This window comes from Festucalex cinctus, chromosome 11 (genome assembly GCF_051991245.1).
Source record: "Festucalex cinctus isolate MCC-2025b chromosome 11, RoL_Fcin_1.0, whole genome shotgun sequence".
Lineage (NCBI taxonomy): Eukaryota > Metazoa > Chordata > Actinopteri > Syngnathiformes > Syngnathidae > Festucalex > Festucalex cinctus.
In genome coordinates, this window is record NC_135421.1 from 15,118,734 (window position 1) to 15,133,940 (window position 15,207).

Consider the following 15,207-nt stretch of genomic DNA (forward strand, 5'->3'; position numbering starts at 1 on the left):
AGAGAGGACAGAAAAGGAGGCAGTGAGAAAGCAGAGGAGAAGAGACAGGAGAGGAGGAAACAAATAAGGATGGAAGGGGAAGGAGGAGCTGAGGAGGAGACCAAAAAAGAAAGACCAAGTCAGGAGGAAGTTTGGAGAGCAGGAGGAAAGGATGAGAGGGATGGGAGAAAGAAAGAAGAAATGACACCAAAAAAAAGGAAGGAGGTTGTAAAGAGAACAGACGAGGAGGAGTAGAGAAGCGCAATGAGGATGATGTGCGTATGTCGGCTGCAGGATTCCATCACTCATCGAGACGGTCCGCTTTTGCGTTGCCACGGTAACGCCGTCTAACGTGCTCTAATGTCGCTCTCTCTCTCTCTGTCCATCCTCACCACTTCCTGCCTGCGTTGCCACGGCGACACGCTCCGGAACGAGGAGTCCGACGCTCAGGAGCGTCCAGACCGGCAGCTCCTCGCTTTTCTACGTCTTTCCTTTCTCTCAACACCTCCAACTTTGACGCCTCCTTGCCCTGCGCCTCCTCCTCCTCCTCATCTCAACACGTCCACTTTGACGCCTCCTCCTCCCCATCGTCGTCGTCGTGAAGATCGTCCGTCCCCGAACAGGAAGTTGATGAACTTCCGACGCTGCTTCCTGGCCTACCCCTCCTTTTGCGCCTCCTCCACATCCACATGAACACCCACAACCAAGAGGAGCCTGCGATAACGCTGGAGGAGGAGGAGGAGGAGGAGGAGGAGGAGGTGCAACAGGGAGAGGAGATGAAAATTGAGGAGGAGATGCGACATACTGAGGAGGAGGAGGACGCACAACGGGAGCAGGAACAGCCAGCTGACGAGGAGCAACAGGAGGAAGAAGAAGAAGAAGAAGAGGAGGCGCAGCAGGCTGTCAACATGGAACGGGAGGATCAGTCTGAGGGGGTGCAGGAGGAGGAGGAGGAGGCGCAACAGGGAGAGGAGATGAAAGTTGAGGAGGAGATACAACATACTGAGGAGGAGGAGGAAGGGCTAGAGGAGGTGCAACTGGAGCAGGTACAGCCAGCTGACGAGGAGCAACAGGAAGAAGAAGAAGAGGCTGTCAGCATGGAACGGGAGGATCAGTCTGAGGAGGTGCAGAAGCAGGAAGAGGAGCACGTAAAGGAGCTGGCGCAGCAAGAGGTGGAGGAAGCGCAGCAGGCTGTTTGTGTGGAGCGGGAGGGTCCAACTGAAGAGGAGGCTCAGGTTCGCAAAGGCGAGGAGGTGGGGCTACAGGAAGAGGAGCAATTAAAGCAGATGCCGCAGGAGGAGGCACAGCAGGCTGCGAGTATGGAGCAGGTGGATGAAACTGGGGAGGTGAACTTGCAGGTAGCGGAGGAGCAGGAGAATGAGACACAAGAGGAGGTGCAGCAACAAATAAAGGGGATGCCGCAGGAGGAGGTAGAGCTGCAGGGAGAAGAGGAGGCGCAACACATGGAAGAGCAACAAACCGAGGAGGCGCAAGAGGAGGTACAGCTTGCCGACAGCATGGAGGATCGAGCTGAGGAGGTGCAGCGGGATGAGGAGGAGGTGCAGCGGGGACTGAATGTGATGTCGCAGGAGAAGGAGGAGGAGGAGGATGGCATGCAGCAGGAAGAAGAGCAACAAATGGAGGAGGCGCTGCAGAAGCGACAGCATGAGCAGTTGAAGGAGATGCCGCAGGAGCAAGAGGAGGAGAATGTGATGCAGCAGCAGCAACAAATGGGGGACTTGCTGCAGAAGGAGACGCAAAGGAACGCCGTGCAGGCGCAGGATGAGGAACAACAAATGCGGGAGGAGCTGCGAGACTTTGTGGACCCACTGGAGCAAAACCACAACAGTCAGGTTCTCCTTCGACTCCGAGGAATGTAAGTCGACGGCCGTGACGACGTCATCGTTGTGACGTCACGTCAATGACGTCATCGCGGCTGGCCAACATGATGACATAGTGTTGCAAGCGCACGCGTTGCCTCTCGCCGCAGCGGCGGCATGTTGCGCGGTTGCCGTGGCAACAGGGTGGCGTTACCAGGAAGCAAAAGTCGCCGTGAAGACACATTACACGTTGCTATACATTGCGAAACGTCACGTGTGTCACGGATCCGCATTACGAGACATGTTACAACGCGTGCGCAAAATTATGGAGGGAAATATGGAGCAAAAGTACCGTAAAATTGTACCTGTAAAAAAAATATGATATATATATATATAAATTATGTATCTGTAAAAGTCGTGATTTGTACCTAAAAAAAGTTGTACCAAAAAAAATATGTACTAAAATAAAATGTACCTAAACATTTGTACGTAAAAAAAAACAAAAAAAAACTTAAAAATCGAAAATGTAGTACAATTTTGTTTTTACAGGTACAAATCATGACTTTGACAGATACAAATTTATATTTTTAAAAAATTATTGAAAAAAAAAAGTACTAAAAAAATTGTACCAGTAAAAAAAAAAAAAATAGCTCTACCTGTACAAAAAAATTGTACCTGAAAAAAAAAAAATGTACCTGGAAAAAATATGGTACAATTTCTTTTACAGGTACAAATCACAACTTTTATATACAAATTTATATATATATTTAAAAAAAAAAGTGTACTAAAAAAATTTGAACCTGTACTAAAAAAATGTACCTGTAAAAAAAATATTTGTTCATAAATAAACAAAAATGACAAATATAGTACAATTTTGTTTTTACAGGTACAAATCACCACTTTGACAGATACAAATTTATACTAAAAAAAAAAATTATACCTGTAAAAAAAAAAGGGTACAATTTTTTTTTACCTATTATAAAAAAAAATTGGGCCTGTAAAAAAGATCTGTACCTGTAAAAAAAATGTGTACCAAAAATTTTTACCTGTAAAAAAAAGTGCACAAAAAAATTTACCTGTAAAAAAAATATGGTACAATTTATTTTACATGTACAAATAACGACTTTTACAGATAAAAATGTATATATATATATTTTTTTTAAAGTGTACTAAAAAAAAAAAAATTGTACCTGTTTAAAAAAAATAAAAAAATAGTACGGTACTTTTTTTTTTTTTTTTTTTTTTTTATAAAGGTAAATTTGCACAATATTTACCGCCATAGAAAATAAACTTGAAAGCAAACTTGCGTGGCGGACCAAGCCCGAGAGCAGATTCGCCTGAACAGCACATCTGAAGATTTGAAGGGAAAAGGCGGGGCATATTAGGTGGAGAGGCAGGTCAGGTAGCATTGGAGGTTAGATTCAGCAGGCAGGTATTGTCAAATATACGGTCCGCGGGCCAGAACCGGCCCGCCAGAGGGTCCAATCTCAAGCTACATTTTTTTTCACTCCAGATAACTGTTGTTGCTAATGTTGTCCACTGGAGGGCGCACTTATAACCACCATGACATTTGGCTTTTAGTCATGATTTGATGCAAACATTTGCATCGCTAGTTTGTTAGCACAAAAATGCTAACCACCACCTTTATGCAGATTGGCAGCAACATTTCAGGGGAGTGAATAACGTGAAGAAGTGTCGTGGTCAACGTTAGTGATGAGGTCATCATTATCGGCGGCGGCGGCAATGTTGAGCCCGCGTGGCTTGCTCGGCACAGCTGCCGTGCGGCGGCCATCTTGTCGGCTTTTTTTGTCATTAAACAAACAAACAAGTGCAACAGGCTGAGGCGGCTTTTTTTTTTTTTTTTTTTAAATGCCATCCTGGTGCCAATTCTTGCCACGCGGCACACACGCATACAAGCATACATGCGCACATGCTGGCTCGCACAAATGTGCGAGAAACAACCAGTGAGGGAGACACATTTGCTTCAAGCGTCTCTCACTTTTTTTTTTTAATTGCAAATGTGCTACAGACGTCGCCCAGCAACACCGCTAGTGAAAATAGATTTTTTTTTCTTTTTTATTGTCAATCGAGGGACGCATTTAGACGTGTAATCAAACACAACATAAAAAAACATCCGCAGTAGCAGCTGATGCCGAATTGAATGTCTCAATATTGTTGACATTTTGAGACGTTTGTGATTTAAGGCTCGAAACTAAATTGAATTGAATTGAATTGAAGGGAAGAAGTGGTCAGCCATAGTCAGCAGTCATGTCAAGGTCAAGTGTTAATCAAGGTCAAACAGCAGCCCCCTCCAAAAGTATTGCAAGTATTGCAAGACACGCACGCACGCACACGCCAATGCAGCACAGACAGCGCAATGTTTATTTTGCATCTGGATTGTTTTTGTTGTCGTCCGTGTTTGTGTCGTTGTGTACTTTGAAACATTGCTACACAACCGGGCACGCGTGCACACAACATGAAGACGCACGTGAGCAAGATGATGTCATTATGTCATTCATGATTCGCAACAGTTCTTTTTGTTTTTCTTCACAGGCAGAAGTATAAAAACACATCGCAGAGGTAAGACAAGCACGCACCCACACACAATTATCGCTCCCGGTGGAGTCATTATGACTTTGACTTAAGAAATGTCTCCATCTCTCGCGGTCCTGTTGCCATGGAAACTGAAACATATTCCATGCAGCTTGGCCACCATGAGAACGGCACAATGCCGTTTCATCCGCGCTAGTCCAAACATGTCAACACTTCACAACACAACAAACGTTAGGTTAGCTTTTAGCGTTTCTCCTTGGTGGAGATAATGATGGAATAGGCTTCAGTTGCCATGGCAACAGAAGTAACAATGTAATCATGAATGTACCTGGACGAATAATGGAATTGATTGTGATTGTGTGGCTTGCGTGTCTTGGCCAGCTGGGGACAGTATCGCTCTGACATGCACACAGAGATGCAAGCAACTAGCGTTAGCGCATAGTAACATGAGTCCTTCTTTGCAGAGGATAAAGAAAATACGACTCTGCCCTTTGCGCTAAGCTAAGCGCAGTTCCCCCGATCATTTTGAATAAATTTCGGCATTTTGTTTTTCTTTGCAGGCTGAAAGCGGCGATGGCGGCGATAGACGGCGGCGCCGCCTTGGACCTGGCGGAGCTGCGCGGGAACCTGCAGATGGCTGCCGCCATGTTGGACGCCGTCTACGCAGACGAGACCAAGTCAGATGACGACCGCTCTCGCACAAAAAAATGACAAAACATTCGCACGCAACTCAAAACACAGGCACAAACACGACTAAAATGTTCTCATGCATAACTAACACACCCACACATAACAGAAAACATTTGCACTCAAGTTACTCAATCACTCTCACACATTGCTGAATTTGTTCTCACATGCCCACTGAAACACGGTAACACATACAATTCAAATTCTCTCACATCGACAGTTGAAACGGTTTTACACACACTATTGAAAGCCCGTCCATCACACTCGACTTAAATGCTCTCACACATTACTCAAACGCTTCTTCACCTTCCAGTGAAATATTCACTCTTCATTCATTCTTTCAAACAACTCAAACGTTGTCACACAGCACTGAATTGCTCTCAAACATCACCTAATCACTCTCACATACACACTCTTGAAAGGCTCTCACTTGCACTTCTGAAACTCACATACAATGGAAACACTCATTTGCAACACTGAACCACTCTCACACTACCATAAAACATTTTCATAAAATTATGTCACATAGCACTGAGTTGCTCTCATGTATGCCTAATCACTCTCACACTACTCTTGAAAGGCTCTCACTTGCACCTCTGAAACACTGTCTCTCATACAATGGAAACACTCATATGCAACTCTGAAACACTCTCATACACAATGGAAACACTTGTATACGCAACACTGAACCACTCTCACACTACCATAAAAATTCCATAAAATGATGTCACATGGCACTGAATTGCTCTCGCACATTGCCTAATCACTCACACACACACGCACACTCTTGAAAGGCTCTCACTGACACTTCTGAAACACTCTCACATACAATGGAAACACTCGTATACACGACACTGAACCACTCTCACTCTACCATAAAAAATGCCATAAAAATGTGTCACACAGCACTGAATTGCTCTCATCCTTGCTGAATCACTCTCACACTTAAATTTTGAAACACTCACACATACAATGGAATGGAACACATTCCACTACATTATTCTCGCGCTAAAGAAAAATGCTCTCACACTCTTTCTTGAAACGGTCTCTCACACAAAATTGCTGGAACTCTTAGGTATAACCATGAAACACTCTCACACAGACTCGTCCAGTGAAAACATTCTCACTCATAGGCCAAAGGATCTCATGTGCACGCATGATTTTTGCCGGCAGACGTCTGCTGGACCCCGAGGACGATCTGAGTGAGCTGCCGGCCGAGTCGGTGCCCCGGGAGGTCCGCGATTGGCTGGCATGCACCTTCAGCCGCAAGATGGGCGTGGCCAAGCGCCGGCCCGAGGAGAAGCCGCGCTTCCGCAGCATCGTCCACGCCGTGCAGGCCGGCATCTTCGTCGAGAGGTGAGCGAGCGAGCGAGCGCAAATCTTTAAATTTCTAAAAATATGAATTATGAATTAAAATCTAATAAATATAATCGTTCATTTCCGTTTTTACCCTACTGGCTTTTCTTTCAGACCTTTGTCCGTCCCCGAACCCTGAATTTTGTAGTTATAGATAGTTTCAATAAATTGAATTTAAAATAAAATAAAAAAAAATACTGTATAAACAATAAATAATGTATTATTATAATAATAATAATAATAATAATAATAATAACTAATTAAAAAAATAATAATTAATAATAACATATGTATATATATATATATATATATATATATATATATATATATATATATATATATATATATATATATAAACAATGCTATGCATCATCTTTAACTAAACATAAATAATTCTTGTGAAAATTAGAAATACAAATAGCGATAACATTAAATCTTTTAAATGTGATTTTAAAGATTTAAATCGTATATTTCAAACATTATTTTAATTTTTTATATTATATTATTGTTTTTAGTTTTAGGACGCAATAAGTCTAATGAATATAAGTATGAACATGTTCAAATCTGGTATCTATTATGAAAAATAAAAATATCTTCATTTTAATAAAGGTTTTATTGCAATAGGATCTACTAATTATAATGCAAAAATAAGTTCAGAATGGAATATTTACTGACAGAATCAGCTGCGTAAACAGAAATGTACATTTTGAAATATGTAAGCAATACGAGCGTGTTTATATTGATTTCATAATTACATTGAAAAACTAAATAAATTAAAATTTTTAAAATCTGTGATTTTCACCTTGCTGTATTTAATATTTTGAGTGAAAATGATGATGATGATGGCAACAGTGCTGTTGACGGGTGTTTTTGCGGCGGTGCGCCTAACGACGCGTGAAACGTGTGGCACGGTTGCCATGGCAACTGACACTGTCCTGCTGCAGGAGGATGGCCGCCTGCACAGCGCCATTTTCTTATCTGCATGCGTGCACGCGTGTGTGTGTGTGTGTGTGTGTGTGTGTGGGGGGGGGGGGGGGGTGTGTGTGTGTGTGTGTGTGTGTGTGTGTGTGTGTGTGTGTGTGTGTACGTGTGTGCGTGACACCCCAGGATGTACAGACGGACGTCCACCATGGCCGGACTGACGTACCCGCCCACGGCTCTCGCAGCTCTCAAGGTAACTCAAATCAATTCCACTTTTATGGCTCGGTGCGGTTCTTGCAACATGAAGTGATGTCATCCATGATGATGATGATGTCATTAATCAAACTCCCACTGACTATTTTTTTCTTTTTTTGTGGAAACACTCAAAGTTTCCAAGCAGACAAGCAATATATATAAAAAATATATATATTTTATATATATTGACATGACAACTATTATTATTATTATTATTATTATTATTATTATTATTATTACTATAGTATTGAAATCAACCTTAATAAATCTGGATAAAAAAGATAAAATACTATTATTATTATTATTATTATTATTATCACCATTATTATTATTATTATTATTATTATTTTTATTATAATCAACTGAAATAAAAGAAATACAATAATAATAAATTAATAAATACATATTATTATTGCTTTTATTATTGTTATAATCTACTGAAATCAAAAAAATACATTAATAAATCTGAAGAAAAAAGATAAATACTATTATTATTATTATAATTATTACAATTATTATTATTATTATTATTATTATTATTGTTATTATTATTATTATTATTATTATTATTATTATTATAATCTACTGAAATCAAAGAAATACAATAATAACAAATAAATTAACTAATTATTATTCATTATGAGAATTGTTATTGTTTATTATGACGATGCTGTTTATTTTCCATGTTTTTTTTGTGTGTGGTGTTTTTTTGTTTTTTTTATGTTTATGACGTTGTTGTTGTTATTGATTGTTGCAGAAGGTGGACCAGTGGTCGTTTGACGTGTTCTGCCTTCACGAGGGCACGGGCGAGCATGCCCTCAAGTTTCTGGTCTACGAGCTCCTGACGCGCTATGACCTCATCAACAGGTTCAGGGTACACGTGGCTCTCTTCATGTGCTAGCGTGTGCGAGCGTGCATGTGCAAGTGTTGAGTGCGCTCGGCAGCTTCTGCCACTAGATGGCGACTTGACAACAACATGGACCATCGCCGACGGGTTGTGCCTTGAAAGTGAATGTTGTCTTTTTGTGCTTTCCCACTTTTGTTGCCATGGCAACGCGCACGCCCGTCTCCGGCGCTGGCGGCTTCAGATTCCGGTGCCGGCGTTGGTCCAGTTTGTGGAGGCCCTGGAGAGCGGATACAGCAAACACAAGAACCCCTACCACAACCTCATCCACGCCGCCGACGTCACGCAGACGGCACACTTCCTCATGCTGCACACCGGAACCATGGTAACATACACTTTCATATCCCTTTCAATATTGTACATTTAATTACATTTAATTCATCATAAGTTTAACAATGGAAGTTATGCGATTAATTTATTTTTTGTATACCTTGTTTCCAAACAATGCTTGTAACACAGCATTAAGTTTTGAAAAAAAAAAGTGAAAACAAAAATTGTTTTAGTTTTGTGACCTTATAAATTTGCCACTTTTTTCTCGTCATATTGCCCCCGCCCCCTAAAAAAAAAATTGTTGTGACTTTTTACTCAAATTTAGAAAATACCATTCAGTAAACCTGTACATGCACACTAAGATTTGTATTAAAATGTATTATTATTGATCTGAAACTTCAGTCAGTGAGCCACTGTATTTAACAAACAGGTTGTAACCTTTTTCATGTTTGAACAGCATTGAAATAAAATATTAAGGCTTAATGTTCCATTAATATAATATTCTTCCATGCTTAATGTGTGAAAGTTAGACGTTTTGTTGGATATTTTTCCATCAAAAAAGGATGTTAAAAAATCGATTCGGCTGCCTATTGAATCGATTCAAGAATTGCATGCTGTAGTATCGCGATATATTACCGAATCGATTTTTTTAACACCCCAGCTATATGTATATATATATATATATATATATATATATATATATATATATATATATATATATATATATATATATATATATATATATATATATATATATATATATATATATATATATATATATGTATATTTATATATATATATATATATGTGTGTGTGTGTGTGTGTGTGTGTATAGAAATGTTTTTTGTATTATTTTATTATTCTTATTATTATTGACTTTTAAATGTATTTTCAATATGAAGACAAATGCTTGTGTTGGTTCCACTCTAAGAGGATGAATTGTGTGTGTGTGCGTGCGTAGCACTGGCTGAGTGAGCTGGAAATCCTGGCGATGGTTTTTGCCGCCGCCATTCATGACTTTGAGCACACGGGGACCACAAACAACTTCCACATACACACCAGGTATGAACACACCGTTTGTGCGTCTGTTGCTCTCATGTGACCTGGTGTGAATGTGTGTGCTCATCGGAGGTCGGAGGTCACCATCCTGTACAATGACCGCTCGGTCCTGGAGAACCACCACGTGAGCGCCGCCTACAGGCTGATGGCGGACGAGGACACCAACATCCTGGTCAACCTCAACAAGGACGACTGGAGGTGAGCGCACGCCCGCGCACGCACGTTCACGCACGCACACCTGTGAGCGCTGCCGCATATGCATGTGTGTGCGCAGGGAGCTGCGCGCGCTGGTGATCGAGATGGTGATGTCGACGGACATGTCGTGTCACTTCCAGCAGATCAAGACCATGAGGAACGTCCTCGCCCAGTCGGACACGTATGGACACAAAAACACCTGGACGCCGGTCCACTTTCATGTGCACACCTGCATTATTATTTTTGTTATTACATGTGTGTGCGTGCGTGTGCAGCGTTGACAAGGTGAAAGTGTTGTCTCTGATGCTGCACGCCGCCGACATTAGCCACCCGGCTAAAACGTGGCCGCTGCACTACCGCTGGACGCACAGTCTCATGGAGGAGTTCTTCAGACAGGTATTGATGCGCACACGCACACACACGCACGCACACGCATACCTGAGTGTGTATTTTGTGTCATAGGGAGACAAAGAAGTGGAACTGGGCCTTCCCTTTTCTCCTCTTTGTGACCGCAAAGCCACCATGATCGCACAGTCGCAGATCGGTAAGAAGAAAAAAAAAAAATCGACGCTTGGCTTTTTTGTGAACACGTTTGGTCTTCATGTCATGGCACTCTCACGATTTTCCTAACAATATTTCGGAACCTTTCTATGGAGGACCAAAACCGGCAAAATTAATACAAAAATAAATAAATGAATGGAAAAGCCGAAAGAAGAAGAAGACTCAATAAATAAATTAAATAAATGAATGACTAAAGGTGAACATAAAAATGGATATGAAAAAAAAAAATTCATTTGAAAATTCTATCCAAATATATATATTTTTATATCCCTTTTTATTTTCACTTTTAGTGAAAATTTATTTATCTAGTCATTTATTTATTTCGTCATGTATTTATTTATTTAGGCATTTATTTATTTAATCGTTTATTTATTTATTTATTTAGTCATTTATTTATTTAGGCATTTATTTATTTTGAATTTTGGCAGTTTTGGTTCGTACTGCCAAGTCGAAAATGTTATTCAAATGAGGGGGCGGTCCTACTCGTGTCTTGGGTTGGACTCCGCCCGTTGCCGACCAATAACGGGCAGTTTGCATCGTCGGAGTCCTACCCAAGACATGCGTTGGACCGCCCCCTTATTTGAATAGCATTTCCGACTTTGCAGTACTCAATTGAACTGAAGTTGATTTGCACCAAAACTGCCAAAATTCAAAATAAATAAATGACTAAATGAATAAATGACTACGCAAATAAATGACTAAATAAACAAATGACTAAGTACATAAATTAATGACTAAAAGTGAAAATAAAAAGATATAAAAAATATAATTCAAAAATTAAATACAAATACAAATGTGTTTATTTATATTTTATATATTTTTTCTCTTTTTATTTCCATTTATATTGATTTTTTAATATAATTTTCGAATTATATTTTTTTTATATCTATTTTTATTTTCACTTTTAGTCATTTATTTACTTATTTAGTCATTTATTTATGTTTAATGTTGGCAGTTTTAGTCCTCCATATCTTTCAACTTAAATTTTTGGAGACAAAATCCAAAAGATTTTTGGGGTTGACAATATAGCATGCGTGTTAACGGATTTCGGTTGTGAACCTGATGCTAACTGTTGTCAATGGGATTTCCCATGATATGTTAGCCCTTAGCTAAGGGGGATGTTTTTGAGACAATTTTCTTTTTTTTTTGCGGTTGTGTTCTCATCTCCGATTTAATCGGCCGATTGCTGGATGATCAGGTTTCATCGACTTCATCGTGGAGCCAACGTTCAGCGTCCTGGTGGACACGACGGAGAAGGTGATTGGTCCCCTGATCGACGAGGAGAGGAAGGCCCGGGAGACGGGAAGCCGACGGCCCAGGTGTGTCATCCGTCCATCGAGAGCTCTCAAAATCAAACCAAACCAACCTGAAACTAAACTACTAGATTGATATTATAGTGCCAGTATCGCTCCGATATCGACACTGACTTGGCATCGATAATATCGATATTTGGATTGATCCGCCCACCACTAATACGAATTACCAAATCAACACCAATCACTGGTCAATAAACAATCAGGTGAAAAAAATGCTGTTTTTAATGCAAAATGAAAATGAATCCGATGAGTCGATTAATCGATCCAATAGAAATATTGGATAGTGACAGCCACGTTTTTTCCAGCCTGACAGGAAGCGGCTCGGTCACCGTGGAATCGGTCCAGAGGCACGGAGGCGGCGGCGGTCGCCACGGCAACCGCGACGACGCCCACACCGACTTCTCCCTGACCGCCATCGACCTGCCGGCCCTCAGGAAGCACCTGATTGACGTCATCGGCCGGAACAAGGACAGGTGGAAGGAACTCTCCGTGGATGGTGCGCGCGCACGCACACACATGTATGATGGTGCCGCCGAAGCACACGCGTCTCAATTATGCGTCACGGGCAGAACTGGCCAATAAGAAGCAAGAAGATCCAGAGGAGGCAGAGTCCAAAAGCAAAAGCTGCCCGACTGACCAATCGCAGGAGGGCTCGGCTTGCTCCCCGGCTAATGAAAGGCGTAACCACGACGACCACGAGCAACACTCACCCGACGACCAACCCGACGATCACTCCAGATGGAACGGTAAAGCGCACGCACACGCACACGCACCAGCATTCTGACAAGACGCTATGCTAACTGTCGCAGGGGCGGGGCCAGGAGAGGAGGACCAGGAAGTGCCTGAAAACGCCTAACGGGACACACGTGAACTGTCGCCGTGGTGACAGATTGTCAGGCCTTTTGGAACTTTTCTTTATGAGCGCCCTCGAAGGCGTCACGTCGCGCCCGCGCGACATCTCGCACAAACACGCCAAAGCGCGTGGCGGAAAACGCCAAACACTCAACAACGAGCATTTAGCTTAATAGCGTCCACATCAAGCTAGCAAACGCGGCTGGCTTCCAGCGGCGGTGTTGTTTGTCAATCATTACGTCGCCATGGCAACCATCTAAAAAAAAAAATAATAATAAAATAAAAAATAAAAATAAACACTTTGAAGCGGATGAGGGGAGCGCAGTGTGTGTGGCGTTGTAGTGAGCGTGTGTGCGGGTGCGTGCATGTGTGTGTGTTTTGTGTTGAAATTGAAATAAACATTCTCAACTGACTCACAAAGACGCAACGTCACTCATTCGGAGCGCACCAACTTGTAGCGTGAGGATGTGAGTGCACCACCGCTGGTGACCAGCAGGTGCCAGTAGAGCGCCACCAAGACCGGAGATCCACCACAAACAGTTCAATCAACTGAGTGACCAAAGACTCTGCCTCCCGACTTCTTCTTGTCCAATCAGGTAAGGTCAATCAGATGATATTTGATGAGCACATTTTGTGCACTGAGCTGTATATATGACTGGATAGCCAATGGCCCATACATGCCAGTGCAAGCCATTGAAGTTACAGGGTGGCCATCTTGCTACTCCCACCTCACGAGCAGACTACTGTATCAACTATACGCTATACGTACAAATGAGACATATACAGCTCGGAGGCAGTTAGTATAATGCCGGAGGCTGGGTGGGCGGTTTGTGCCGGGGTGCTCACTATTTTTTAACAAGTTAAAAAAATTATAATAAATAAATGAAAATTATGCTTAATAAATGTAAAATAGCATAAATGATGCTGTATCTACTCAGTCCTGTCTCAAATGTTCTCCGGTGTGGATCTTGTAAATTTATCGGATGGTATGGCGAGAAACATTTCTTGGGAGGAGCAATATGGCCGCCTCACCACCTCAAAAGTCTTGGCCTATTGGCTAGCCAGTCATATACATATAGATTAGTGATTTTGTGGTTATGGAGTGATTCAGCCCCCAACAGTTGGCTAACGAGAAATAAACTTACAGAGTTGCAGGATGAAAAACTAAGATGGCAGCCTGCAATGTTTTTAAATTTCCGCTTTGATTGATTGATTGATTGATTGATTGATTGATTGATTGATTTTGTGTAGAATCCTAATAACATCTGAAAACATCTGCGTTCATTTTGTTGAACACGTGATTGACGATTTTCTGAAGGATGTCACTGACTAAACCAGGAAGTGAATTGCGAATCAATTTGTTTCTGCATTGACAATTTCTTGTTTTCATGTGAAGGATAGAATTTGTTTTTTTGCGATTCATCTATTAATTGGAAAAGCAAAGAAATGACAGATGAAGTGACTGTTAGTTGCATGATGAGTTCCGTTTATCACCAGCACCACACGACAAATTTCTGCTCGCAAGTCAAAGCAAAGAAGGCGAAACGAAAAGCATGACGAGCAAATGAAGAGAATGACAGACGGCAATTTGACGGAGACTTTGCAAATAGTCGAGCGCTCGGCCAGCCAGCGGCAGGCAGGAAGTCGGTCGGCTCGGCAGCGGCGGGCGTCTCGTCTCTTCTCAGCTTGTCGTTCCTTCCTTTGTTCGGACGCTTCCTGCCTTTCTTTGCGCCGGCCGGCGGAGGGAGCAGCTGGAAGCGACGTGAAAAACAACAACAACAATGTCGATCGGCCGATGAATGCAGAAGGCCCCCTGTTACCGTGGCAACACTTTGTTGATGCCTGCTGACTGAGCCACAAACAAGCAAGGAATATGGACTGCATATTTTTACCACAGCAACTTACCAACGTGGCCAAAGTTTGGACACAAATAAATAAAATAAATATACATATATCTTTCCACTTTAAAATACTGTATATCAAGAATGATACATATCAAGTGTTTTTTTTTTTTATTGAAGAGAAACGTCTTTGAAGGAAATGCTGCAAATATAATACTGACGAATTCATTAACGGATGTAAAATAAAGTTATTGCATCATAACCTGTTGAAGTGAGCGGGCCATATTGAATCGTGAAACAAATTAAATTAATGCAATTTAAAATCAGACATGCACCGCATATTTTGCGATATCGTCTTTTATTGTTGAGAATGATGCACACCTCATATGGATTGTAATGATTGATGGAAACGCTTCTTAAAATGTGCTTATTTTGAGTTTATTGAGGGACAGTGTGCAGTAACATTAAAAAAGATGGCTGCTCCAGATTTAGCACAATGCTAGTTTGCAACTGTAGTCCCCATAAAAGTACAGAGCAAGTCAAAATTACATATAAACAACATATGAAGTACCAGATACATATTATACATATAAAATTACCAGTCTTATAAAAGTTTTTTTTTTTTTAATTGACACAAT

At 41.4% G+C, this 15,207-nt stretch overlaps 1 protein-coding gene across 1 annotated transcript; it reads left to right on the forward strand.

The window, feature by feature from the left end:
- The first annotated feature begins 51 nt into the window (after positions 1 to 51).
- pde1a (phosphodiesterase 1A, calmodulin-dependent) lies at positions 52 to 13,140 on the forward strand. The gene is made up of 16 exons (XM_077536569.1): positions 52 to 1,855; positions 4,353 to 4,379; positions 4,913 to 5,029; positions 6,213 to 6,395; positions 7,503 to 7,569; positions 8,329 to 8,445; positions 8,660 to 8,800; positions 9,707 to 9,807; positions 9,877 to 10,002; positions 10,079 to 10,180; positions 10,275 to 10,395; positions 10,462 to 10,543; positions 11,759 to 11,879; positions 12,182 to 12,372; positions 12,446 to 12,622; positions 12,686 to 13,140. The coding sequence occupies exons 1-16, from the start codon at positions 669 to 671 to the stop codon at positions 12,730 to 12,732; spliced, it is 2,907 nt and encodes a 968-aa protein (XP_077392695.1). The 5' UTR covers positions 52 to 668; the 3' UTR covers positions 12,733 to 13,140.
- The last annotated feature ends 2,067 nt before the right edge of the window (positions 13,141 to 15,207 follow it).

Excerpts from the sequence above, each read along its gene's own strand:
- pde1a (XM_077536569.1), top strand. The coding sequence starts at position 669 with ATGAACACCCACAACCAAGAGGAGCCTGCGATAACGCTGGAGGAGGAG. Across the intron at positions 4,380-4,912 it reads TATAAAAACACATCGCAGAG|GCTGAAAGCGGCGATGGCGG; the intron begins GTAAGACAAGCA and ends TTTTCTTTGCAG. Across the intron at positions 10,003-10,078 it reads CTCAACAAGGACGACTGGAG|GGAGCTGCGCGCGCTGGTGA; the intron begins GTGAGCGCACGC and ends GTGTGTGCGCAG.